The 25,796-nt window shown below is 47.8% G+C and overlaps 1 protein-coding gene across 3 annotated transcripts in view; it reads right to left on the bottom strand.

Annotated features, from left to right (window-relative positions):
- Nucleotides 1-25,796, bottom strand: part of TBC1D22A (TBC1 domain family member 22A) — a 309,293-nt gene that overhangs the window by 144,138 nt on the left and 139,359 nt on the right. For 2 of the 3 annotated variants that reach the window (XM_081311235.1, XM_081311237.1), the window contains one exon: nucleotides 3,050-3,159. In XM_081311235.1, the coding sequence (XP_081167361.1) occupies nucleotides 3,050-3,159 (110 nt within the window). The remainder of the gene's footprint in view (nucleotides 1-3,049; nucleotides 3,160-25,796) is intronic. The other variant, XM_081311236.1, reaches the window with a different exon arrangement.

Here is a 25,796-nt window from a genome sequence, read left to right as displayed (position 1 = left end):
CAGTGATTTTTAAGAATGTCAAGGGGTCCTGAAACATTGACCTGGTTTGCCCACTGCAGGACCATCTGCTTTGGCTCTGGACAGCACCTCAACTTCCCTGGGCAGGGCCAGCTTGTCCCATATTCCACACGCTGCCAGCACGGGAGACCTAACCCTGCATCTGATGCCTCCAATGCACCAGCCACCAGGGAGGCTCCCCACTCTTCCTTTCTCGGGGATTGGCCCTGGTGGCTGAGGAGTCCATTCCTTCCTGGAGGGCCTGCCCTGGTGGCTGAAGAGTCCATTTCTTCATGGACACCCTCACCTGGTGGCGAGGAGTCCAGCAATGCATTTAAACACCTTCTGTTCACAGTGGCCCAGCGTCACGGGGCCTTTGCTGCAGAGTGGTATGGGCCTCCCCAGGCTGCATGTGGGTGTTCATCTGCCAGCCATCTCTCCCAGCCCATCCCAGTGGTGCTGGGCTCCCCAGGACAGCAAGGCAGTGCTGTCACACTCACCAAACGAGCCCAGCTCCTCTACAGGAAGATGCTCACCACACTCTGGCCAAGTCAACAGAGTTAACTGGTCAATTACCATAACATCGTGGAATACAGCATGTCAGAATGAGACTCCCAGGTGAATCACAAACATAGTGACCACTGTCCAGTATGTCAGAAGGTAAAATAGACAGGTGGTTTGTGCCTCTGGAACCCACTCTGCAAAATGGAACGCATGCAACCTACTTCAACTTAGAAAGGCCCCGGTCAGAGTAGAACACAGACCCCTGGCTAAAGGGTCAGAACGTGGGCTCTCACGCAAGCCCGACCACCTTGGGCTGGTGGTTCCAGCTCCCTTGGCATTGGTGTGCAGGTGTCACCTCAGATCTGTCATGAGGTTCAGCACCAACTCCAGGAAGCACCATCATGCAGGAGGCACAATCAGTTGCCACTCCACACCCACTGTTACTGCCCACCACTCACAACACCTGTGGCCCCAGACATGCGTGTGCAGTTCTCACTCCTCAGGAGGAAAGCCCAGCACCCAGTTTCAGTGCAGTGGCTCCACTGCAGTCTCTTTGGAATGGTATAGATGGTTGTCACACCTTGACCAGGAGCCTGACCTTGGCAAGCAGCTGGGAACACTGGTGAGAGTCAGCACCAAACAGAACCAAGACAGAGTTTTCCCCTCATACTTCTAATCAGAGTGATGATGAGCAGAGACGCCTGCTTAAGCAGCTCTAAGCAGCAGCAGCTGAGGCCCAGGAGGCTGGAAGCAGGAAAAAGAAAAGGGACAAGAGTGGCCCGGGACCATGGACAGAGGCACTGGACCCTCAGGGGCTGACACTCTGGTTCGCACAAGCTGGAATTTTAACTAGCTCTTATCCTCACACATACCTAACCCTAAAATAATGCCAGCCCTTGCCTGCAACCCCAACAGTGCCTGGGAGGGGCTGACTCTGGTCACGGGGCAACCTCAGCCCTAAGAATCAAAGCAGTGCCCCCATCCCTGGACAATGTCACTGACATCACTCAACTGCAGCTCAGGGGAGGCTCACAGGAATCAAGTGTGACCACAAAAAAGAGAGACAACAGCTCCCCTGGACTGCCACGGGGTGAGTGTGCACCGAGAAGTGCCAGCCTCTGCCGTCAAACTGTCCATAAGCCCTGTCCTCAGCAACAAGCTCAGGGGAAAAGGAAAGCCAGCATCGACCGACCGTGTTGTACAGCTGATCTTATTTACAAACACCAGCCAGATAATCCTGTTTTTAAATGGCACAAGTTCCATCACTTCCAACCAGAGAAGCGACAGTGGGAATTGATAGTCTTACATCATGATTCAATCCCTCTTCTAAGGGGAGAGCCTTAAGTTCTAGAAGGAAAGATAAAAAATAAGAAAACCCTAACAGAGCACAGACATGAAAAATTGACATTTGGGCCAAAATACATCTCTAGCGGGCACATTTTTCTTTACAAGAAACAGAATAAGTCATGATCACATCCCGATTAGCGGGAGATGCGGGGCTTCCACTCTTCACTTACATGAGGGATTCGAATTTCTCTCGCCATTTCCTCAGTTATCAAAAGCAATACAGACCCAGTTTTCCTCAATGCAACCAACGTGGCTCATTTTTTAAAATTAACCTTCATACTGAACTTCATAAAATCTTGTTTTGACCCTGGCAGATCCAGCAGCAGAGCTGAGACCTCTTTAACAAGGGGTACCAGGCACGGCTATGGTGACAACAGTACAGGAAAAGCAAAATGAGCGCAGCCAGGCCCCGCCTCCCACCTGCCAGAGGAAGGCCCCGCCCTGCAGCTGGGAGGAACCCTTGAAGGGGCCTGGGCATCAGGGCTCCCACAGTGACCCTTGGGAGGAACATCTAGTCCTGCAAAAGCTTCCGTCCACCACACCCTGCAGAGGCTTCCCCCCTGTCTGACAAGTCCTTGGAGTCCCTTCCCCCCACATCCAGTCCTCAGCGCCCTGCTTGCCACCTCCCCGTGCCGCAGCCCAGGGGGAGCTTCTTGCGGCCTCATACCTCACACCCTGCGGCCTCCTGGGTTTTCAGCACAACTCCCAGCACAGGGCAGGGGTGCAGGAGACAACACCTCCACACGGCATGCTGGACCAGAGGCAGCCACAGTCCCCAACACTGGAGCCTGGCACCCAGCTGGCAGAACTAAGATGTGCTCGCGGGCCCAGGTACTACAGACATGAGCAGCACTGACCTTGATGCCCTTTAAAGGGCAATATCCTCCAAGCACTCTTGGCCACATGTGGTCCATGGCTCCTGGACCAATCCACATGCAGCTGGAGGCTGGCCTCTGTGGGCACAGGGTGAAAAACCAGAAGCCACGGGGAGCAGACTGTACCACCTTCCCGCTGAAACCCTGAACAGGACATCATGACCACCCAGGGACACAAAGACAAGGCTCACACCCGTCACCTTGAGGAGGGCGGGCTGCTGCTCCAGATGCAGAAACGGAGGCTCCTGAAGCTAGTAAGAGTCGGCTCAGATCGGGGAGCAGGCCTGTGGGCTGGACCCAACGCCCACGGCCCTTGCCAGGCTCACCTGGATGCCATCCAGCAGCTTGCTCATGCACCAGTAGGTGTCGGCCTCAATGTTGCGCAGCACTTCCTCAGGCACGCTGGAGACGTCCACCGCATCCACGTCCTCCTCTTCTGGGCAGCACCAGCAGGAAAAGACGAGGTGCAATTAGCCACAGAAGTAAACAACACCGGGAGGTGGCGACGAGAGACCCCAGGCGCTGTCGACCCCCACCCACTCTTTCCCACCACCAACCAGCTTGTGGCGTCTCACACCTCATCACTTAATGCCTTTATTTTAATACCTAATTAGTGGCAGAAAATTATACTCTGAATCCTCTCCAATTAATTAACATAATTAATATATTGTTATTATTATTTCTCAGGCACTTCACATTCTGACCAGAATGAACCTAGAATATATTACTTACTCCTAACAGATCTGTAAGTTTCTCCATCAAATTTTTTGAACTCTGTAATATATTTACATATTCCTTGAGCAGTAATTCCTCTAAAAATCTGTTTCCAAGGTTAGAGTTTCCAAACTACACTGTGTAAATACTCCTGTAAGATCAAACACCCCAGAAACCAGTAACACAGATGTGCTTCAAAGAAATAACTGACAACATGCACTCAGAAATCTCCTGAAAGTATAACACACCTAATGAGGAAACATAACTTAAAAGTTTTTAAAATGCAAAACAGATGCCTAATTGAAATGACTTATCAGATATTTGAACAACGTTTAATTTCAGACCCTTACAAAAACTGCTATCATCCAGCATGGCACTCGCAAATGTTTAAAATTGATGGATCCTATTATTTAATTTTCTTTCTTCTATTTCATTTGAAAATGTGCATGCATCTTTGCAAGGAACATGTTCTTTACGAAGGAAGGCAGGTTAGTCCAGATACATTCAGAAAGTCCTGAGCAGAGCAGACGTGCAGTCACAGCGCGGACAACAGCAGCACCTGCTGCATTCACATTCGTCATAGCCAGGCCCCCTTCCCTGTATTTCAAATATGATCACCCTTTACCTCTGTCACATCCCCACTTCCATCACACTACGGACAGGGAGGGAGTGGAGACAAAACAGCCCTGTGCCAGCAGCCTGTTTTGTTGCAGCATGGCTCCCAAGAAGGACCAGAGCTTCAACTCCTGTTCACCTGCTATCCACCCTTGACACCAACCTTCTTAATAGCAGCCTGCACAGTCCTAGTTCCCACCAGAAGCAAGTGAGCACACCACCTCCCTGCACGGTCCTAGCTCACACCAGCAGTAGTTACACTGCCTCCTTGGTTCTTGGTTCACAGAAGAGACCAGAAAGCTACAAGGGAAGAGTGTTTCCGCAGCACTATCCAGTGGTGGGGGCTGACCTCGAGAGCTGGGACAAGACAATGACAGTCCTGGACAAACAGCCAGTGTGGGTCAGTGCCTACAATCCCACCATGCCTCTTTCTGAGGCAGTAAGGGGTGTTTCTATATGGGTTATGGGGCTTTTTAAACTGAAACATAATCCATATCCCATAAAGGTCAATCTCGGTAAGTTTACAAGCTAGGGGTCTCTAGCATATGCACAAAGTCACACAGTCACCACCAACAATTCCAGAGCCCTTTGATCACCCCAGTGAGAAGTCTTTGTCCCTCCCACAGTCCCTGGAAGCCACCACCCAAATTCCAGCTCTCTCTATGTGGGTGCAGCCACACGCTGGGTGGCCATGGGCACCTGGCTTCCCTCCCTCAGGACATGGTGCTCACAGTACACCATACAGCAGAGCAGACTCGCAGCATGGACAACAGCAGCACATGCTGTATTCACTGAGTTTTGAGATCCTCGAAAAGCCCACACAAAGGGGCAAAGCTAGCCTGGGACACCTGCGGCTCCAGCACCTCTATCCACCCTGGACCATGCAGGGTTTCAGGCTCTTGCTCCAGCATGTGGGGACCGCTCTATTCACTGAGCTCCAGTCCTGCAGAGTCTGGCCTTGGAAGCCTGTGGGCCCAGGAGCCCAGCATCAGACCTGAGAACCCCCCCCCCATAACAAACTCCCCAGAGACTTTCAGAAGGCGCTGCCTCCTGAACTCCTCAGGCTGCCAGGGTGGGGGCAGTCATCTTCACCTGGTTAAACACAGAATCTGGGGCTCAGGAGCTCACCAACGGGCATAGTCCAACAGCGACAGTAGAAGCAAGCCGGATCCATCGTGTGCCGTCCTGCTGAGAGAACCAGGAAGCCAAGGACACCCACAACAGGCACAGCCTCCTCACACTGTAATTTGCCTGCTGGGAAAACAGCTTCAGCAGAATCAATTCCACATCCCGCAGGTTCAGAGAGGATCTGACTTTATCTCCCAGTCTCAGGGAACTGAATCAGCACCATCATCAGAGGACTTTTTTTGAGATGTTTTCCACCAACATGCTCTCACTTTCCAGGGCTTTACCAGCACAAGGGTGCTTTCCCGGCTACAAAAAAAGAGTGAACAGGCCCCCCACCCCCCACCCCGGCCTCAGAAGCCTCACCTTGGTTCACAGGAGCAGCAGGGCTGGTGCTACAAGAGATGGGCAAGAGCCCTGATTCCTCTGTTCAGCCAACTTAGTACTTTACCCAAGGAAATGGGCAGCAGCCTGCTCTAGGTGTCGATTCTCACAATGGGCCCTTCATTCCTCTTTGATGCAATGAGGTAACGGCATTGAACTCAGAGAGCTCTTACGATGCTTCGTCTTCTAAACACCAAGAGAATCAGAACTGCCCTGACTGTTAGAATGAGATCAACCTCCCCTGGACCAGGTCCAACAGGGCAGCCCCCCTTCACTAGCCCAAGGCATTAAGAGCAGGCTAGGTCACTGTGGAAGCCCAGGCTATCATGGCCACTTCAGAGCACAGGGGTGGGGTGCAGAAATACCCCTGGGCTGGCAAGACCATCCAGGGCCCCCATACATGGCCCCACAGAGGACAGGACACTGGCAGTCCTGGGAGCATGGCTGGACAGAACCACAGGTGAGATTGGCGGGCTTGGGTCCCTTCCATCTCTGGGAAGCTGATATCAACTCACTTTCCACAAGGACCAGGGAAATGGCAGGGGGAATGTGTCCTCAAAATCAAGACACCAAAAAAGCCAAACAGTCAGAATAGATTTCCTAACTCTAGGCCACCTGACTCCAAAGACACACACTTTCCACCAGGCATGTGCAGCCCAGGGGCAGGGAGAGGAGATGGGAGGAACTGGAGCACAGAGCACCAGGGAGGCCCAACAGTCAGAGGCCAGAGGCAACTGGGTCAGGACATTTGTAGCTGGGCAGACACAACAATGTGGCTGGGGTCAGCTCCCAAATATGTCACACAAACAGGAAAGACAACACCATCAACATCAATGGAAAGACTTTACTAAGATCACAAATAACAGAAACACAGACACTGAGGAATTCCAAGACATCCCAGGTTCAAAGAAAGAAACGTGACCCATAGGGGAAACTTATGAATACACAGGTAAAAAGGGCAAACAGGCCTGGTGGCCAGTGATGGAAAGTGGTGACCATGTGCTCTGGGGCAGCACTGCCCTTGGCTCCTGGAGAACTGGGCTTACCTGTTTCTCACCTGAGCCATAAAGACACTCTGCTCCACAAGCTGCCTCGAGGCGGCGGGTAGGACAGAAGGTGGATAAGCACAGGCACTCCTGAGGGGGCTGGGGGGACACCCATAATCTCAACCTCCTCCCAGTCATTTTGACTGCCTGGCCCGGGGATGGGCTACCTCTGGGATGCTCTAGTTGACACATTTATGCAAAATACATCGTTAAAAACGACAGAATTTCCTGACTCCATCCTAGTTTTTATGTTAATCGTTTCATCACAGATCAACATTAACACCGACATGTTTGGTGCTGTTCTTGAATGGACCAGCCCACCTTCTCCCATGTTACCATGGCACCTCCCTGCACAGGGCAGGCCCTGTGGCCTGGGAACACCAAGGTGAAAAGGTCTAAGCCATGACCCCAAGGAGATCAAAAGTACACAAGCTAAACCTCAAGAACCTGGAGGAGGCAGAGGAGCCCTCCTGCAGCCTGGGAAGACCAGCAGTCCCAAGTGGACCGCCACAGAATGTAAAGTCCCAGGATATTTAATCAAGAATAATCTTACCTGTCACCTTACATTGCAGAAAGGCTTAGGAGGGCAGGGGTTAAAAACCTTCTTGTATTTTTAAGTCACAAAGTCAATTTATAAAATACCCGACCTTGATCACCAACTCCCTTCACATGGAAAGCTCCACAAGCAGAGTGTGCAGGAGCCCTGGACACCCTCGGCACGGCGGGAGCAGAAGGCAGGCTCGTCTTCTGTGCGGAACGCAGGGGCAGTGCGTTCTCACAATGCACAGTTACTACCTTTGCAAAAGGAAAGACGGCGCCGCCTGAGCCACTTGAGTGTCTGACGAGGGTCTGTCCTTTCCCAGATGAACATCCCCACAGCAAAGCGGCGGCGACACTGCCCCTGCATATGATCTGAGATGATGCCAAATGACAAGGGCCAGTACAGCACTACGGAGTGAAGGGCAGCATTTGCACGACAGCTGCATCCACAGTCTGCTTGGACAGGTGGGTGGACAGACAGTCCAATAGGGGGTGGTGAGTGGTGGCAAATGCAGGGAACAACGCAAGTGGGGAGGAGCTCGACCTAGTGTGGAGAAAGCCACACGGGAACCTAACTGCTGCTCTGGAATACCTCTTCTAGGGAAACAAAGAGCAGTTACTTTCTATCCATCTTTCCATGTCCAGCAAACAAGAGGCACAGGGAGGGTGATGGTGGTGAGCACTGCTCACCAGGGACAGCTGACGGGCAGCCAGGACTGCTCCCTGCCACCTCTCCCCCAGGGAGCCTGTCTTCCAGGTCCACAGCCAGGTCTGCTGGTGCTGCCTGGGTGCACAGGACCTGTCCTGGGGAAAGCCCGAGGGAGGGCACAGGTAAGGGGCCTGCCGGCAGGGGGACACAGCACAAACTGGAAGGGCCTGGCCATGAACCAGGGTCCATGGCATAGCAGAGACTGTGTGGCTCCTTCTGCCCGTCTGACAATAGCCCTGCATGGAGCCCTCTGGCTGGGACAGAGGAGGAGGGACTCCACAGTCACTGTGCCTGCCTCATGCAGCTTCCACTCTAGAAGGTGAGACTCCATGAACAAAGAGCACCCACACCCTCCAGCCACGCATGTTCATGGCCTCTTCTGCCATTCAGCAAAGAGCCACACAACAAGGTCAGCCCAGGCCCAGGGATCCTTCCTCTCACAGGCCTTCCTGCCTCCTATGAAGGCCACATGCAAAACAGCCATGAGACCCGAGCACTGGACCTCTTCCATGTAACCATCAGAGAGGACAAGAGAGCACAAAGGTCTGATCCAAGTTCAGGTCTCTCGTCATAACCCACAGGGAAGAGCTGATGTTTAGCAAAGACTCAAATCCCTCATTTAAACACGTGGAAGGGTGCCAAGCATCGGGACAGAGAGCCCTGGAGCACAGAGCACAGGTAAGACCCAGCGCACCTGGGAGCGTCAGCCATGGGCAGGGAACGAACAGCAGTGGTCATGACTACACCACTCACCCACGTGACACAAACCTGCACTAAACCTCTTCATGTAGTTAGAAGCTTAACTGGTAAACAAAATGCTCCATTCTTCATAAGGAAGCCAGAGCTGCTCTGTGGATCTAATCTCTGCATTTCCCAGCTTGGGCACTTTACATCTGAAGCCCTGACACTTGGCTGGTGGAGATTTTAGCACTTAATTACAAAGATTTGGGTTCCACTGCAGAGAAAATAAGTCCTGCTTTGGTGACAATAGCATCACAACTCAGGACTATGAATTCACGAAATTCTTTGGTTCAGCAAAAACAACTCATGCTATGATGAAATTGGTTTAGCACTGGGAATGGTAAATTCTAATACAAATGACAATCAACTCAAGGTCACACACTAAACTAGGACCATGGATCTGAACAGTTCTGCTCCATGGCTGTATGCTTCAGTCACCTGCTTGCAGCCACAGACCAGCATACGGTTAAGGGTGAGTGTCAACAGTCAATGACCCCAGAATAACACAACATGCACAACACGGGCCAGGCCTTGCCCAAGAGCATCTTCCCAGCCCAAAGAGGCCTCTAAGCAGCGCCCCGGGCCAAAGACATACTGGTCTGGAGAACCCTGGGAAGCAGTGTGCCCACTCTGTTTAAGTAAACTGGTATCAGATTCCACACAGAAAAATGAGGACAGGACACTAGGGAGCAGAGTGAAAGACTCCTGGACTTTTGGTCATAACCATGCCATTGTTGAGAGAAAAAATTAACCTTATAATAGTCTCTGAATTTGTCTGGAACTCTGTTTTCAATGATGCTATGAGTAGAAGTTTCCGACCAGCACTGTAGAGGGATGTGGCCTGCCCAAGGTCCCCCAGGATGCGTGCCACCAGCTCTACTGTGTCTTCACCGTCTACTGCTGTTCCCCACAATACTAGCAGCTCCTCACGGTACAGACCATTCCCCTTGTTCTCCAGGGTGCACACAGCAGGGGCTCAATGAGCATACCACAGGAAGGAGCAGGCCACTGCGTTTGCGACCCAGGAGAAGGAGTGAGGACATGCACAACTGGAAGAGAACGCAGAAACCCACACCAAGGTGTTCTATGAAGAATGGGAAAAAGCGATCTCTTGATAAAAGAGGCATTCAAGTTGTTGCTGAATCTGAGGCAACAGCCTTGGGGAACAGCACTGCCCCTACACCACTATCTCCCCTCCACCCCCTTGCGCACAAGCTCAGGCTCCCTCAAGAGAGGGCAGGGTGGTTTTGCTATTTTGAGACCCTTAAACAGCTGCAGCCATTGCAAAGCTGAGCTCTGGGAATTACGGGCGAAGTTTCTCGGGAAAACAGGATCCCAACCTGCCTGATGAAGCAGGCTTTCACCCCAGTCCTGCCCTCTTCTCACAATCTGTAAGTCAAAAGCAAGGTACACATCACCCTACCGGGCATGTGGGCCCAGGGACGTGCTCCTGCTCCCACAATGCAGGGGCCTGGCGTCCTCCTCACCCAGAACAAAAGCTGGCCTTTTGCATGTGCACTGAATTAAAGCACTGAGCCCTGTCATTTGTCAAGGGGAAAGGAGCCCAGGGCCTTCTGCTAGGACCTCCTCTATGCCTCTGTGTTTCCAATTAGAAAATTCTGTAGTCACCCACCTTCCACAAGGCAACAGCAGGATTTCACATAGAGAATAAGCTTTCTTCAGTCCTGATAATGTGAAAACGCAAACTGATCATAAATCAATCCACTAAATTGATGCACTCACTTTATCTAATTAAGTCAGAAATAATCCCTCGATGGATGAACAAGTCTTTAAATCAAACAGCAAAATGTTCCCTCCTGCAGATCATAAACAAGGGGGCCAAATGGGAAGAAAGAAAGACTAAGAGAGGCTCTGCTCATTCTGAAGACCATGGTAGCCACAATGGGAAGGCAACTGACATTCACACCCACGTGGAATGCTCCACTGTGACAAACAGTCACACCAAGAGCTCTGTGCAAGGACACGTCCCCATCTTCAGCCTGTGGTGGCAAAGCACAGCGCCACCTCAGGGAACCCCCTTTGGAAAGCTTAAAGCTCAGGTCTGAGGGTCAGGAAGAGACTTCCTAGGCCACAGCCCAGAGCACAAGAAAACTGGACTGATATCAGATAAGAATCTGAAAGTGGTTGTAGGTGAAAAACCAAATTGGAAAAACATTTATGATTCATTACAGGCTAAGCATTCATATCAATAAGCTCTAATGAATGACTTCTCAATAAGAGGCCTATCTGTATTCTATAATACTATTCTGTAGCCCAACAGAAATGGGAAAAAAAAAATCCAGATAAAGTAATTTACCAGGGCTGGGGATGTGGCTCAAGCGGTAGCATGCTCGCCTGGCATGCGTGCGGCCCGGGTTCGATCCTCAGCACCACATACAAAGATGTTGTGTCCGCCGATAACTAAAAAATAAATATTAAAATTCTCTCTCTCTCTCTCTCTCTCTCTCTCTCTCTCTCTCTCTCTCTCTCTCTCTTTAAAAAAAAAAGTAATTTACCAAAAAAAAAAAGTCAGTTAAAATCAAGAAGTAATGGCCATCATTAGTTATTAAATCAACATAATAAGACACACCCAGTTCACCAATAAAAATAGCCAAGATATCAAATTCCAGAATGGATCCTAGTGATACAAGTGACAAGAAACAGGTCCTCAGAACCACCAGAGCCCTCAGAACACTTCTGCACATGACTGCAAGGCAGCATTAAAGCTCTTGAAAACCCAGAATGCAGCTAAGCCCAGGTGATGCACCATACCAAGATGGGCCCCTGGGGAACTGGGAGGAGGCAGCCCCCCACCAAGCCCTTATTGCAGCTCATGCTCTGGCCACGCTTGGGCAACAAGGTGGAAATGCACACACCAAATGAGAGTGGGCAGGACACATCCCTCCACCAGACCAGACAATGAACCAGGCCCCCTTCTCATTCCCTGGGAACAGCACCCAGATTGCCAAGACCACCTTGGCAGATGGGCTTGCTGCTGGCACTCCTGTGGTGTAGCTAAGGCTACAAGAGCTGCTGTTCCAGCCTGAAGACTTACAGCCCTCTCCTGGCCATGCCCGATGACCCTGGCTGGGCCATGTACCAAAGGGGGAGCCCCTTCACTCCTCGAATCTTGGTCTTCCATGAATCAGACACATGGATTCCAAAGTTCTGTTCATGCATGGTGGTACACACACCCCAGCTAGGATTCCTCACATGAAATTTACAGGGAGGCTGGAAGTGCCAACGGCTGGGACCAGCAACGATTTTCCTGCACTAAGACCAACGCGAGGTACATGGCTGGGGCCTCCACAGCAACTCTTGCAAGTCAGCAACTGTCTGTGAGCACTCCCTAGCATGGCTTCTCCACCCACAGGACAGGCAGCCCAGCCCCTGGGCTAGACATTTGTAGCCTGCACCATGCCTGGATGCCATCCATCAGAAATTGATACATTTCAAAAAAAAATCAGACCCCTCTATTACTTCCAGGAGATGGACCATGAAAATGAAGTAGAGGCTGGGGGTGTGGCTCAGCGGTAGAGAACTTGCCCAGCATGTGGGAGGCACTGGGTTCCATCCTCAGCACCACATAAAAATTAATAAAATAAAGGTACTGTGTCCATCTACAACAGGAAGGAAGGAAGGAAGGAAGGAAGGAAGGAAGGAAGGAAGGAAGGAAGGAAGGAGGGAGGGAGGGAGGGAGGGAGGGAGGGAGGGAATAAATAAATGAAGTAAAACACTGCTCACCCTGCAGTATCCCGGGTGGGTGGGACAAAACGGCAGAAAAGCCCTGAGACTACTCTATGGAAACAAACACTGGACAGATCCACGTGTTACTTTGTTATGGCTCAAAGCAAAACAGGACTGCTTCCTATCAGCTCTTTTATTTTAAACCATACCTCTATTAGAAATAATTTACTCACTTTATGGCTCTTTGGCCTTTTTTAACAAGAAATTTGTTCCCTTAGAAAGAACACATGGACCACCCTGTAAAACATTGGCCTGTCCCTTCCTGCTGGGCAGAACATGCCCTGACTTGTGGCTACTGCACATCCTGCAGGTCACTATGGCTGAGGAGAGCTCTGCTGCATACTCAAAAGGCAAGACCGAGGAACAGCCCCACAGACACCTCTTCCTCAGTGACAGACAGTTCAATTCACTCCACCAGTTACCTGTTCCTGCCCTAACAACACTCCCACAAGAACACTTCAGCTTCCCAAATCAGCCTTCCCAGGCTTGCACCAAAGAACAAGGGTCCGCCCAAGTCTGTGGCAACCACTCTGCACCTGCCAGAGCCCACCCCCACACTCACCCCCACAGTGTCACCCAGACTCCCATCCTGGCACGCAGCATCATGAGTGAACATCTCAACAGACTGGCGTCCTCCTGCTAGGCCCAGGGCTGGAGAGCAGAGAAGGGCACCCCAGTCCAGCTTACAACTGTATGAAGAATCAGTGGCATCTGAGCTTGCTTGTCCACAGCCTCACTCTGGGATACAATGTCATTCAAACGTTTCACTGCTGCAAGGAGCACCCCACCAGGCACCTCTTCTAGTAATGGTACTGGAGGGCACAGTCCTCATCACCTCTCAAAGGCCTGACCTCCAACATGTGAACGTGGGGGCACACCCTCAAATCACAGCACCCAAGGACAGATCTCATGTACAGCACCAGTGAAGAAGCAGGTCCCAGGACTGGGGAGGGTCCCCGTGCTTGGCACAAAGCTGGATACCCTGCTACCAAGGGCTGATGCAAGAGCTCAGCCCGGAGCCAAGTGGAGACCTGGACAAGTAGCTGGGTGAGGGCAGGGACAGGCCACATGCAGCTTCATCTGAATTCAACCTTTCAATACGTGGAAACGCCCAGAAATCACAGCTTCCTGCAGCACGAACGGGACCACCACCAAATGGACAAGGAAGGGAAAACAGAAAGAGGTCCCCTCTACATAACATGCTAAGAGACCCCAGTCCACTCCAGCAAGATGAGAGGATGGCTATGCAGCCAGGGGATAGGCAAGATTGAGAAGCTGGCTGCAGGGGGACCATGGGGACTGGGACTAAAAGGGGCTGAGTGGCAAAAAAACCTGTGCCTCGGAACTTGTGCCCAGCTCTCCAGGCGCACAGACGTGGCCTTCCTAGCAAGGTTCCTTAGGACACTGACTCGGCAGTAAGTTGGAGAAACAGAGAAGTCTAAAACAAAGAAAATCAAAGCACCTACAAACACGCTCTGCAGAGGGAAGGGATGCCGGTCGTACAGGCTGCAGAATTAGCTGGTCAAAGCGCCATCAGAAAGCACAGACAGCCGCCCAACGACAAAGGCCCTAGCGGAGGTCACTCCCACTTGTGTGCAGGTGGTGTCCCCTTCCTGGGTCCTCTCCGTACACCTGTTGAGCTTCGCTCACACACTGGGTTAGGGCGACTACAGTGGCCTCATTTTACCTTCACTACCAGTTTTTTTGTCATTACTTTTATCAGCTCATAACAGTTACACATAACAGTAGGATTCATTGTGGCATAATTATAGATGCAAGGAATATAATTTGCCTCAATTCAGTCTCTCCCAATACATTTCTGTACTAGGAGTCAAGACTTCAACATATGAATTTCGGGAAAAACAACTTGGCAGTAACATTCATACACATGTTACATGTTACATTCATACACATTTTCTGATAAACTAGAATTGACATTATATATCATTTCACTTACTTCCTATTGTTTCATTTATACTCTAATTGGTATTACAATTAGAAAAGAATCAGAAAGAAAAGAACTAGAAAGGAATTTTTTTCTGAAAACATGTTTAAGATTACATGGAAATCAAGGTCTCGCCACGGCTTTAGCCTCCTACTGGCGGGTTTGGAGGAGCCACACTGCACAGAACCCTGGTGTCTTCCTGCGCCTCCCCTCCGCCTCCTCAGCCCTTCAGCAACCCCTCTGCTTGCTGTCTCGCCACACCCCACAGGAGTGTGGTCCTCACCTGGACAGCCCTGGGCTGTGCTCCCCACCTGTGTTGCTTGATGGACTAGCACAGAGACTCTACTGTTCCATTTACCAGGAAGCTGCACTTTTACTGCAAGGGGCCTCTGTACTTCCTACTTTGTCTCTCCTTATTTTTCTAAGCCTAAGGAGTAGCTCTAAGGACACTCACCAGCAAAACCACCCATGGTGAGCCTCAGGGAGCTGCTGTCTCTACACAGCAGAACAGGGGAGCTTCCAATCCAAGCCTCCTCACAGCGTGGGCACCATCTTCCCACAAAAACACACAAGACAACCAAAATGATGACGTCTTTCTGGGGCCACTGGAAAAAAACTTATTTTGTTTGGCCTCAACTCACATTAGTGTACTTTCAATCAAATATATCAATATGTACTAATTAACCCTGGTTAGGGTAAGTCAAAATTAACACACCATTTCAATAATAAATCGAAAAACCATAATTGGTATTTTAATGTTTTATAAGTAACATACCATGTAACACCAGACTGAATATTATATTAGCACTGGATAATTACACCACAACATATTATACAGCCCACCCTTCCCACTGTTATTAGACTCATAAAATATGCTTCCAGAAGGAGAAAAAATAGCTGTCAAGAACTGCATCTTATTATTCAACTATTAAACTTTTTTAATCATCAATCAGTTTAATTGCTCCTGACATGAGTTATAAATAACATTTTGTGGTTCAATAAAATACCACAAGGATAACCCCTTCACTCCCAAAGCTGATCAGAAGCCCCTCCTTGGGTGTTCCAGCAAGATCTACTTATCCTTCACTGGGATCTAATCATTTCCACCTCAAGTACATTTAACATTCTGAAACATTTTGCTAATTTAAGCAAAAACTGTTTAAAAAAATCACCATATTAAATTGCACAGCATTATTTCTATCACATCCCTGCTGGCGAATGACCCATCACACTGTGGCCCAAATCAGGCTGAATGAAGACATCAGTGCCTAGCCACGCTCAGCAGCTGCTAATTCTGTCCCCTTCTCCAGTTCAGCGAGCCTGTCCTGAGCTCCAGCTTGCAACCCAGGATGCAGAGGGCAGGGTATTGGCTCCCTCCAGGGACCTTACAGGTGGGCAGGGAAGACCAACACATAGCACAGGACTGAGGCCACACTCTCCCGTGGCAAAGGCTGCATGCACTATCAGCCAGCACCAGGCGCCAGGCAAACAGGCCGTGCACGACACAGGGCGCACCCATCCTTCCCACAACCCGCCCCAGGGACCCTTAAGCACACCCACACAAGGTCCTTTTCTTCTCCTCTTCCATTAAGTGCCTGGAGACAGCAGCAGCCCACACAGTCACAGTGCCCAGCATGCCGCAGGCACAAAACACACCACAGCCTCCTGGGCCTGATGGAGAGGGGAAGAGGGCATGTAGCCTCTAGGTTAGGAGAAAGCCCAACCTGACTGAAGGAAGAAGGATTTCGGAAGCTTCACAGGACGGGAAGCCAACTGGGACCCGGGATAAGTCAGCCTACAGTTTCAAAGCTGCACATATCTAACCACCTGGCGCCCCAGTGCCACTACCTTACAGGGCTCCCCTTGGTAGTCACAGGGCTCAGCCTGGCCCACAGACTCTCCACAAAGAGGATCCCTCGGGCTTCTCTGGAACTTCCAATCCTCCCTGCAGCCTAATCCCCTGAGGTCACTGCCAGGTCTGGGCCCCTACATGCCACGTCTTCCCCTCCCCCCACAGCCTCCCACCCCGTACCCCCACCCACCCCACCCTGCTTCCAGCAAGGCCCTCCTGGGCCTGAGGTCTGCCCTTCACACCCCCTCCTCTGGCCTGCCTCCACACCCAGTCCCCAAGCACAACCACAGCGCAGCTCCCACAGTGAAGTGCCGCCCTGTCAGCTCTTTCTTGGCCTCCCAGACAGTGAGTCACTAGGGGCTCTCCAGGCACCCAAGACCCATCTCCTAGCACAATACTCTGCCTAGAAAGAGCAGTTAAAAAAAATCCATGGCCCAAACAATCAAACTATATAATGCTTTACAGGTGGCAGTGTCCTCTGTCACCTGACACCTGTGGAGGGCAGTTCTTCTTGTTGGTACAGATGGGCCTAGGAAATGGGACTCTGGTACAGGAAGGGATGCTGGAGGAATCGGGCAGGATGAAAGGGCACATGCCAGAGCAAGCCCGAGCGCACAGGACCCAGGCACTGGCAGACACGCAGTGGCAGAGACATGGGAGATGACACTGAGGAAGGGACAAGTGACAAGGCCAGAAGGGTGCGCAGAGCCAGTGGAGGAAGATGCCTTCAAGGACAAGGAGACAGGCTGCAGGGGGCACGATGGCTGCAGAGTGCCAATAGCACAAGGGGCAAGTGGTCATAGTGACCTCAGGAACAGGATGCTCCTGAAACATGCCAAGCCACATCTGTCACAGGGCACGATCCCCAGGCCTGGGCCAGGGTCTCAGCAGGACACAACTTGTTCACAGCACTAGTGAAAAGCAGGCTGGTTATTTTGGACCTGGAGGGTCCGCAAAGGCTCACGTGTTCAGAGGTGAAACTCGGGGAGAGGTCGGTCAGTCCTGAGGGCTCTGAAAGGTTCAGAGCCACATGAGCTATGAGCGGTCACACTGAGGGAGCAGGCCTGCTCTGGAGGGGTATCCCTGTCCCTGGGCTCTCTCCTGACACCAGCTCCCACCATGAAGTCCTGCCTCACCTCAGGCCCAGAAACAAAGGATCCAGCTGACCATGAACTGAAACTTATGAAAAACTAGGAGCCAACACTGAATTTGCCCTCCAAGTCGGTATTCTCAGGCACTCTGTCCCAGGGATGGGAAGCTGTGGCTGACACAAGCCTCCTCTGGCTGGCTGCGCGACTATAACAGCAACTGTGACTTTCAGGGAGTCTCAAGAAGACAGCACCATCATTTCCTCACCTCCCTCAGGGTTTCTACTACCTGGACAAGCGTGGGGCTAAACACCAGGCACCTAGACAAAGATTTTCCTACAAAACAAAGATCTGTTCTGAGACATTGGCTTCAAGCAGCACAAATTCCAGTGGTTATAAATCAGGTTTATGAATTTTGTATAGACCTAAAAGAAAAAATCAATCGATCAGTACAGAATGCTTGTCCAGGTTCTGAGTCTCTGTAGCTGGGCATGAGGATGCATCCCTAATGACACATTATCACAAAGTTAAGCTCCAAGGACTAAAGAACAGAAGTGACACCCCGCCTGGCCTGAAACAGTCCTGTCAACTTCTCCTTCTGTACAATTGGACCCACTGTGTTTTCAACACGCAGCACTCTGGGCAAAGCCACACCCTTCCTTGTTCTCTGAAAACACATAATACATGAACCACATAACTAACCACGAAGGCCTGTTGAGAGCCACAGCCCAAGGGGCCCAAGCAAACTTCCAGCTGCCAGCTGATGATTGGCTCACAGCCGCCCCAGCAAACTTCTAGCTGCCAACTGCTTGGGTCCTCTGCGGTGATGCTCATTGGGCTGTTTCCCCGCCCTTTCAGACCACGGAGCTGCTCACTGGGGGACTTTTTTGGCTCCGCCCACGCGATCCAGCCAATTGGCCTCAAGAATGGGAGGAGTGGGGGTTGAGAGGCTCACAGGAAGCCGGTGGTGGCAGTTGGGCTCTGAGGGAATTCCTGAAGCGCTCCTGTGGTGTGGTGTGTGTTCTAAAAATGAACTTCATTTCTTTTGAAAAGTGGCTTTTGAATTGTGCCCAGCCAGACTGCAGCATTTGGTGGCCCGCACGGGGAACGACTGAGGGTAAGTGATAAGGTAAACTGCTCGCCCCTGAGGGCAGGGCAAGAGGATGGGGAGCCATTTTAAGATTCCTCTTTTGTTTTGTTTTGCTTTTGTTTTAAGTTGCCTGTCCCTGGAGATGAGTGAAACGGAAGAAAAACCGCTCACATCTGAGGAAAAACGATTTGCTTCTGAGGAACAGATAGGGAGCAAGGACGGATGGACATTTCAGGAAGATGGAAAGGCTGATATAATAATTTTGTGTTGTTCCATTTTTGTTTCATTCTGTCTCGGCTTTGTTTGGCATCATCTTGTTGGGTTGTATTATAGTAGAAATATGGGATCAGAAATTAATAAAAAACAAACCGAAAGAGTGTTAAGTAAACTGTTAGAGGAAGGAGGCATCCCAGTAAAATCAAGAGCAGTCAGGGCATACGTATTGTATATGATACAATACAAAAATGTAGCCCATGGCTTTTTAAGGAGGAATTGTTAAATATACCACAATGGAACCATCATGGTGAAGATTTAAAAAGAATAGAAAAAAAAAGCCCAAAGACTCTGCCAGTTGGCACATTGCCATTGTGGACGTTCGTATCTTCTTTGCTTAGTCCAAAGCCTTCAGTTCAGACAAAGGTAGAGGAAGGAGAAGACATATTGATTCAAGTAAAAGAGAAGGTCTGTCAAGTTAGTCAGACAGAGGAAAAGATTCAAGTAAAAGAGAAGGTCTCTCGAGCTAGTCAGACAGAGGAAGAAAGTTTAGATCAGAAAAAGCCATCAGGGGAAAAGTTACAACAGGAGACGGCTACTAACACCTTTCTATCACCAGAGGGCGTAAGTGTCCAACCAACAGCGCCACCTCTACAGGAGACTGCTACTAACACCTTTCTATCACCAGAGGGCATAAGTGTCCAACCAACAGCGCCACCTCCATATGCTGGGAGGCCCCCAACCCCCACAGTTGATAGTTGGGATCCTGAGACAGGATCTCAAGTATTAGCATGCCCTGTACTTGAGCAGGCAAGAGGGCAGCGAATTCAACATGCTTTAGACTTCAAAACAGTGAAGCAGCTAAAAGAGGCTGTAACAACCTATGGTCCTCAAGCACCCTTCACTGTAAGCATGGTCGAATCCATTACCAACTTGAACATGATGCCAGCAGATTGGGCTAATATGTGTAAAGCTGTGCTAAATGGAGGACAATACCTGTTATGGAAGGTTGCCAATGAGGAATTTTGCAAGGAGACGGCTAGGCGAAATGCAGCAGCTGGTTATCCTCAGAGAAATCTAGATATGTTGTTAGAAAAGGGACCTTAAGAGGATCAGCAGCAACAAATTACATATGATCCTGGCGTATACTTACAAATTGCTGTAGATGTGGTTAGGGCATGGAAGACTTTACAAGGACATGGAGGTTTACAAGGTCAATTATCTAAGGTAATACAAGGAGCTAATGAACCTTACCCTGAATTTGTAGATAGGCTTATTCAAACAGCTACCAGAGTTTTGGGGAATACAGAACAAGCAATGTCATTAATAAAACCAAGCGAATCGTTGGTGCAGAGAAGTCATTAGACTATGGAAACATGAAGATTTAAACACATATATTAAAGTATGTAGAGACATTAATGAACAAGGGCAACTTATGGCAGCTGCAGTACAACAGGTTTTAGATGCCAGGCCAAAAACATGCTACAATTGTGAACAAACAGGACATTTTAAAAGGAACTGCCCCATAGGAGGAGGGTTTAACAAAACTAGGTATCAAAGGAGTAGAATACTAGGTATTTGCCCACAATGCCATAGAGGGAGACATTGGGCTAATGAATGCCGTTCTCAAACCACCATAGAGGGTACTCCATTATCAAAAAACGAACAAGGACCAGGTGTTTATCCACGATATCGTGGAGAAAGGAATCGGGCTCCATTGCCAAAAAATGGACAGGGGGGCCCAATGCTCCAGGGCCCAAGACCACAAATACATGGAGCACTGGAGGAACCCAGCAACCCCATCAGGGTAGTGCCCAGGACACATTGTCCATTAAATCCCTCACAAGACAAACCAGAGGAAGCGCAGGATTGGACATCTGCGCCTCCGACAGAACAGTACTAACTCCAGAGATGGGAGTTCAAATCATTCCCACAGGGGTAAAAGGACCTCTTCCCAAAGGAACAGTAGGCTTATTACTGGGACGTAGTTCTTCTACTCTAAAAGGACTTATGACAAGTCCTGGGGTAATTGATCCCGATTATGAAGGTGAAATAAAAATTATAGCCAGTTCTCCAAAGGGTATATCAGTAATTTCACGAGGAGATAGAATAACACAGTTACTAATAATACCCAGCCTACATGATAAATTTTCCAGTCGTACTATAGAAAGAGGTTCCAGGGAATTAGGCTCCACAGGTGTAGCTTGGGCTATGCTTTCTTTAAATTTAGATTCTCGACCCATGCTAAAACTAAATATTCTAGGACATGAGTTTAATAGGCTACTGGATACAGGTGCAGAACTTAGCATCATCTCTCGTCAAGAATAGCCAAAACATTGGCCATTACAACAAGCCACTCAAATGCTTTGAGGCCTAGGAGTGGCGAATAATCCCCATAGAAGTACAATGGTATTAGATTGGAAGGATCCTGAAGGATGTGAAGGAACTATACAGCCATATGTATTGGATCATCTTCCCGTAAATTTATGGGGACGAGATGTCCTAGATCAATTAACATCAATCAAAATGCACCCACTATTAGGGCTACACTAGGTTTTAGGAAAGAAAAAAGATTAGAAGAACAAGGTATAGCAGCACGAACACAAATTGATCAAGAAACAGACAGACATGGATTGGATTTTCAGAAAGGGTCACTGAGATAATAAAAATTACTTAGAAATTAGAAAGACCAGTATGGGTTCCTCAGTGGCCCATGTCTAAAGAAAAAATACAAGCAGCCCATGACCTGGTCAAACAACAATTAGTGGAAGGACATATACAGCCTTCTGTATCTCCCCATAATACTCCCATTTTTGTCATCAAAAAGAAATCTGGTAAATGGAGATTATTGCAAGATTTAAGAGCCATTAATAATGAGATGGTTATTATGGGACCTGCTCAATCAGAGATTCCTCAATTGTCTGCTTTGCCAAAAACCTGGTATGTTTTAGTTATAGATATTAAAGATTGTTTTTTTTTTCAATTCCAATTCATCCTGAGGATAGTCCACATTTTGCATTTACTATATCTGCACTGAATCATGAAGGTCCCGATCAGAGATATGAATGGAAAGTACTCCCTCAAGGGATGGCTAACAGCCCAACTATGTGTCAAATTTATGTTAACAAAGTAATCCAGCCACTTAGAAATCAAAATCCTGAACTACAAATATTTCACTACATGGATGATGTATTATTAACACACAAAGATAAAAACACATTGCTAGAATATTATGCCACACTTACAAACTTATTAAAAAAATTATAATTAGAGATAGCAATAGATAAAGTACAATTAAATTTTCCAATTAATTATTTAGGAGTTCTATTATCCTCAACCATGGTCCGTCCACCAAAAATTCAAATACGAGTAGATCAACTCAAATCACTTAATGACTTTCAAAAGTTATTAGGAGACATAAATTGGATAAGGCCTTATCTAGGCATACCAACAGGAGAGTTGGGACCTTTATTTGATATCCTAAAAGGTCCATCAGATCCAAATTCACCCTGAATGTTAACGCCTAAAGCAAGAAAGGCATTAAAAATCATTGAAACATATATGGAAAATATGCATTTGGATAGAATTGATATAAGGTTGCCTTTATTATTTATTGTACTACCAACAAAAAATATTCCTACAGGAGTATTTTGGCAAAAAGGTCCATTATTGTGCATACATTTATCTTATTCTCCTAACACTATTCTTACTAGGTATCCTGATGCTGTAGGACAATTAATACACAAAGGAATAAAAGCAACAAAGGGAGTGTTTGGATTTTCTCCCAATAAAATTATTACTCCATATACTATGAATCAAATTGATGAGTTAGCTAATGAGTTAAATACTTGGGCAATAATCTTGTGCAAATCTAATGTTTCATTTGATAACCACTTACCACCTAATCCTTTATTGTCTTTTTGGTCATTGCATCCTGTAATTTTTCCAAAAATGACAAGAAAAACACCTATCATGAATGCTCCAAATATATTCACTGATGGGTCAAATAATGGTACAGCAGTAATAGTTACACCTGATCAAACTTTTACATTTTTAGTACCCAAACAATCAGCTCAAAAGGTAGAGCTTTATGCAGTATTGCAAGCTTTTGTGATGTTTAAAGATTCTGTATTTAATTTATTTTCCGATAGTCAGCATATAGTTAATGCTATAGTATCCCTTGAAGATGCTGGTAGGATTTCCCCTTCCTCTACTGTTTTCTCTTTGCTTTCCACTATACAAAGTCTAATCTGGGACAGAAAAGATCCATTCTTTATAGGACATATCAGGGCATGTACAGGATTGCCTGGAGCCCTTAGTTTGGGCAATGATTTAGCAGATAAAACTACACATGACATACATATTTTCTCTACACTAGAAGAAGCTACAAATTTTCATTAAAAGTTCCATGTCAATGCTAATACTTTACAAAAGCGTTTTAAAATAACTAAGGAACAAGCTAGACAAATAATAAAACAATGTCAAAATTGTGTGACCTTTTTACCACAAATTAATCTTGGAGTCAATCCTAGAGGACTGATACCTAGCCATATTTGGCAGATGGACATCACACACTTGCCAGAATTTGGAAAATTAAAATATTTTCATGTTATAGTTGATACTTCTTCCGGATTTTTAATGGGCTCCCTTCATGCCGGAGAAAAAACTAAAGATATTATAGCTCATTGCTTACAAAATTTTGCCACTGTGGGGGTTCCAAAACAGTTAAAAACAGATAATGCTCCTGGTTATACTTCTACGTCTTTTAAACAATTTTGCTCATCATTTGGTATTACTCACATAACAGGAATCCCATACAATCCACAGGGGCAAGGCATAGTTGAAAGAGCTCATCAAACTATTAAATGTACTTATTAAAGCAAAAAGAGGGAATTGGGAAGGGGTATATATTCCCCAAAAATAAACTTAAAATAACCCTTTTTACTCTAAACTTTTTAAATTTGGATTCATCAGGGCTTAGTGCTGCGGAAAGGCATATATGTCCAAAAAATGTACATAAGCCCAAGGTACTTTGGAAGGATATTCTAACAGGACAATGGAAAGGTCCTGACCCAGTGATTGTCTGGAGTCGCGGGTCTGTTTGTGTGTTTCCACAGGGAGAACAGCAGCCGATTTGGATTCCAGAGAGATTAACTAAAGCGATTTCTACAGACCAAAAAGAAGATGATTTGGCTCAAATCCATAACAGCTGATATCCAGAACTCCAGTTTGGCTATCCTTACATCTGCGACAGAACCAGGATGCTTTGTTCAATATCTATTTTATTATTGCCCTTTCCCACATCATGAAACTCTATTTTGGTTTTTGAGCTCATAGAGACCTAGGTTAATGTTTTGCTGAACAGTTCTATTTTTTGACTGTAGAGTTTTTAAACATTGCAATGGAGATTTCACCTGTAAAAAGTTATAAGGCCTTTACTATTATGTTATGTGTTGTATTATATTATGTGTGCACACTTGTGTTTTGTGTTGTATGTTTGTATGTACGTATGTCCATATATATGATGAGCGCTCATGAAAAAATGGATCCAAATATTTTTTTTTAATTCATGTGATTTGAATGGTTTAATTTAAATTGGGTAAACAGCTGTTGAGGATTGTTTTAATATGTGAACAAAAAAGGAGGTTAACAGATCTGTTTGTTTACTTTCACCTTTCCTTTTCATTATATTTAATAATTCTCTTCAAGATAATGTAAATTGTTAAGAAAATTGTTTTCTTTTAGTGCCTTCAGGAATGTTACATAATTTTTTTCTTTAGCCATTATTGCCAGAATTCTTATCTTCATCCCAGTGCCGGTGAAGACAAAGATAAAACCAATCTACAGCTTCTGCAATAGAAATCACTGAACTGCTTGCAGAACTTGCCTGGACTATGCATCACTTGTATGCATTGTGAACTATCTGTTGGTGCAGCGACTTGTGGTAGTGTTGGGGTATTTTTGCTGATGGTGTCATCGGTGGTACAATTTTTCCAAAAGGAGCCGTCAATTGGTTTGGTGTATCCTCCTCCCTTCTGCTTGTGATGGTTGTTCAGCTAAAATTTGGGGGCCAACAGAGGTGAGGCAAAGAACCTCACCTCCCCTCCCCCCCCGCTGGTACAAAGACCTATCCCCAGGTGTGGCTATATGCTGGACCGGTAGTCAATGACGGGTAAGATCCAATTGCAATGGTACCAACCTAAGACAGGAGGCTGACGCCTTGAGGTCAGCTCATCCGATGACGGGTAAGGACCATATGTAGCATTAGACAACCTAAGGCAGACACGGTCCCTAAGCCACATGCTTGTTGTTTAAACAGAGAGGGGGAGATGTTGAGAGCCACAGCCCAAGGGGCCCCAGCAAACTTCCAGCTGCCAGCAAACTTCTAGCTGCCAGCTGATGATTGGCTCACAGCAGCCTCAGCAACATCTAGCTGATTGGCTCCTCTGCGGTGATGTTCATTGGGCTGTTTCCCCGCCCTTTCAGACCACGGAGCTGCTCACTGGGGGACTTTTTTGGCTCCGCCCACGAGACCCAGCCAATCGGCCTCAAGAGCAGGAGGAGTGGGGGAGGTGGAAAGGCTTGTGGGAAGCCGGTGGTGGCAGTTGGGCTCTGAGGGTTTTCCTGAAGAGCTGTGTGGTGTGGTGTGTGTTCTAAAAATAAAGTTCGTTTCTTTTGACAAGTGGCTCCTGAATTGTGCCCAGCCAGACTGCAGCAAAGGCCCAAAATTAGACACCATGGCCCACCTTCAGAAAATGCTATCAGCTTAGAATGTCCATCTGAAGTGACTTTCAAACTAGCACATTATTATTGCAATAATAATGATTTAAATATAAACACCATTGGGGCTATAATAATAACAATAATGCACACGTACTTTGTGATTTTCTTTCAAAAACTTTGCAGGACCACATTCAACCATTAACCTCCCAGGGAGAGGAAAAGCTGGAAGATGCAAAACCATCTGTTTTGTAGGTTTTGCTTCCACAGCAGAGGAAGTGGGAGGTGGGTCAAGGCTGTGCATAGGAACAGATGGAAGCTGGTCACCCAAAAACGGGCAGAGATATGAGACACACGTACCTGCCTGCACACATAACTCTGGACAAGCTCACATCTGGATCTTATAAGGAAGTGAGGGGAAGAGCCCTGCAAGGAATTTCTGTAAATGAAAAGAGCCAGAGATTGAAGAGCATCACAAACTAGAGAGAAGTAAAACAGACATGCCACATGTGTCTCGGGGTGGCTGTCCTGGCTCTCCCATGTC

The sequence above is a fragment of the Spermophilus citellus genome (assembly GCF_964194105.1).
Source record: "Spermophilus citellus genome assembly, chromosome: 10".
Classification (NCBI taxonomy): Eukaryota; Metazoa; Chordata; class Mammalia; order Rodentia; family Sciuridae; genus Spermophilus; species Spermophilus citellus.
The sequence above is the reverse complement of the archived record's forward strand: the minus strand, read 5'-3'. Positions and strand labels throughout refer to the sequence as shown.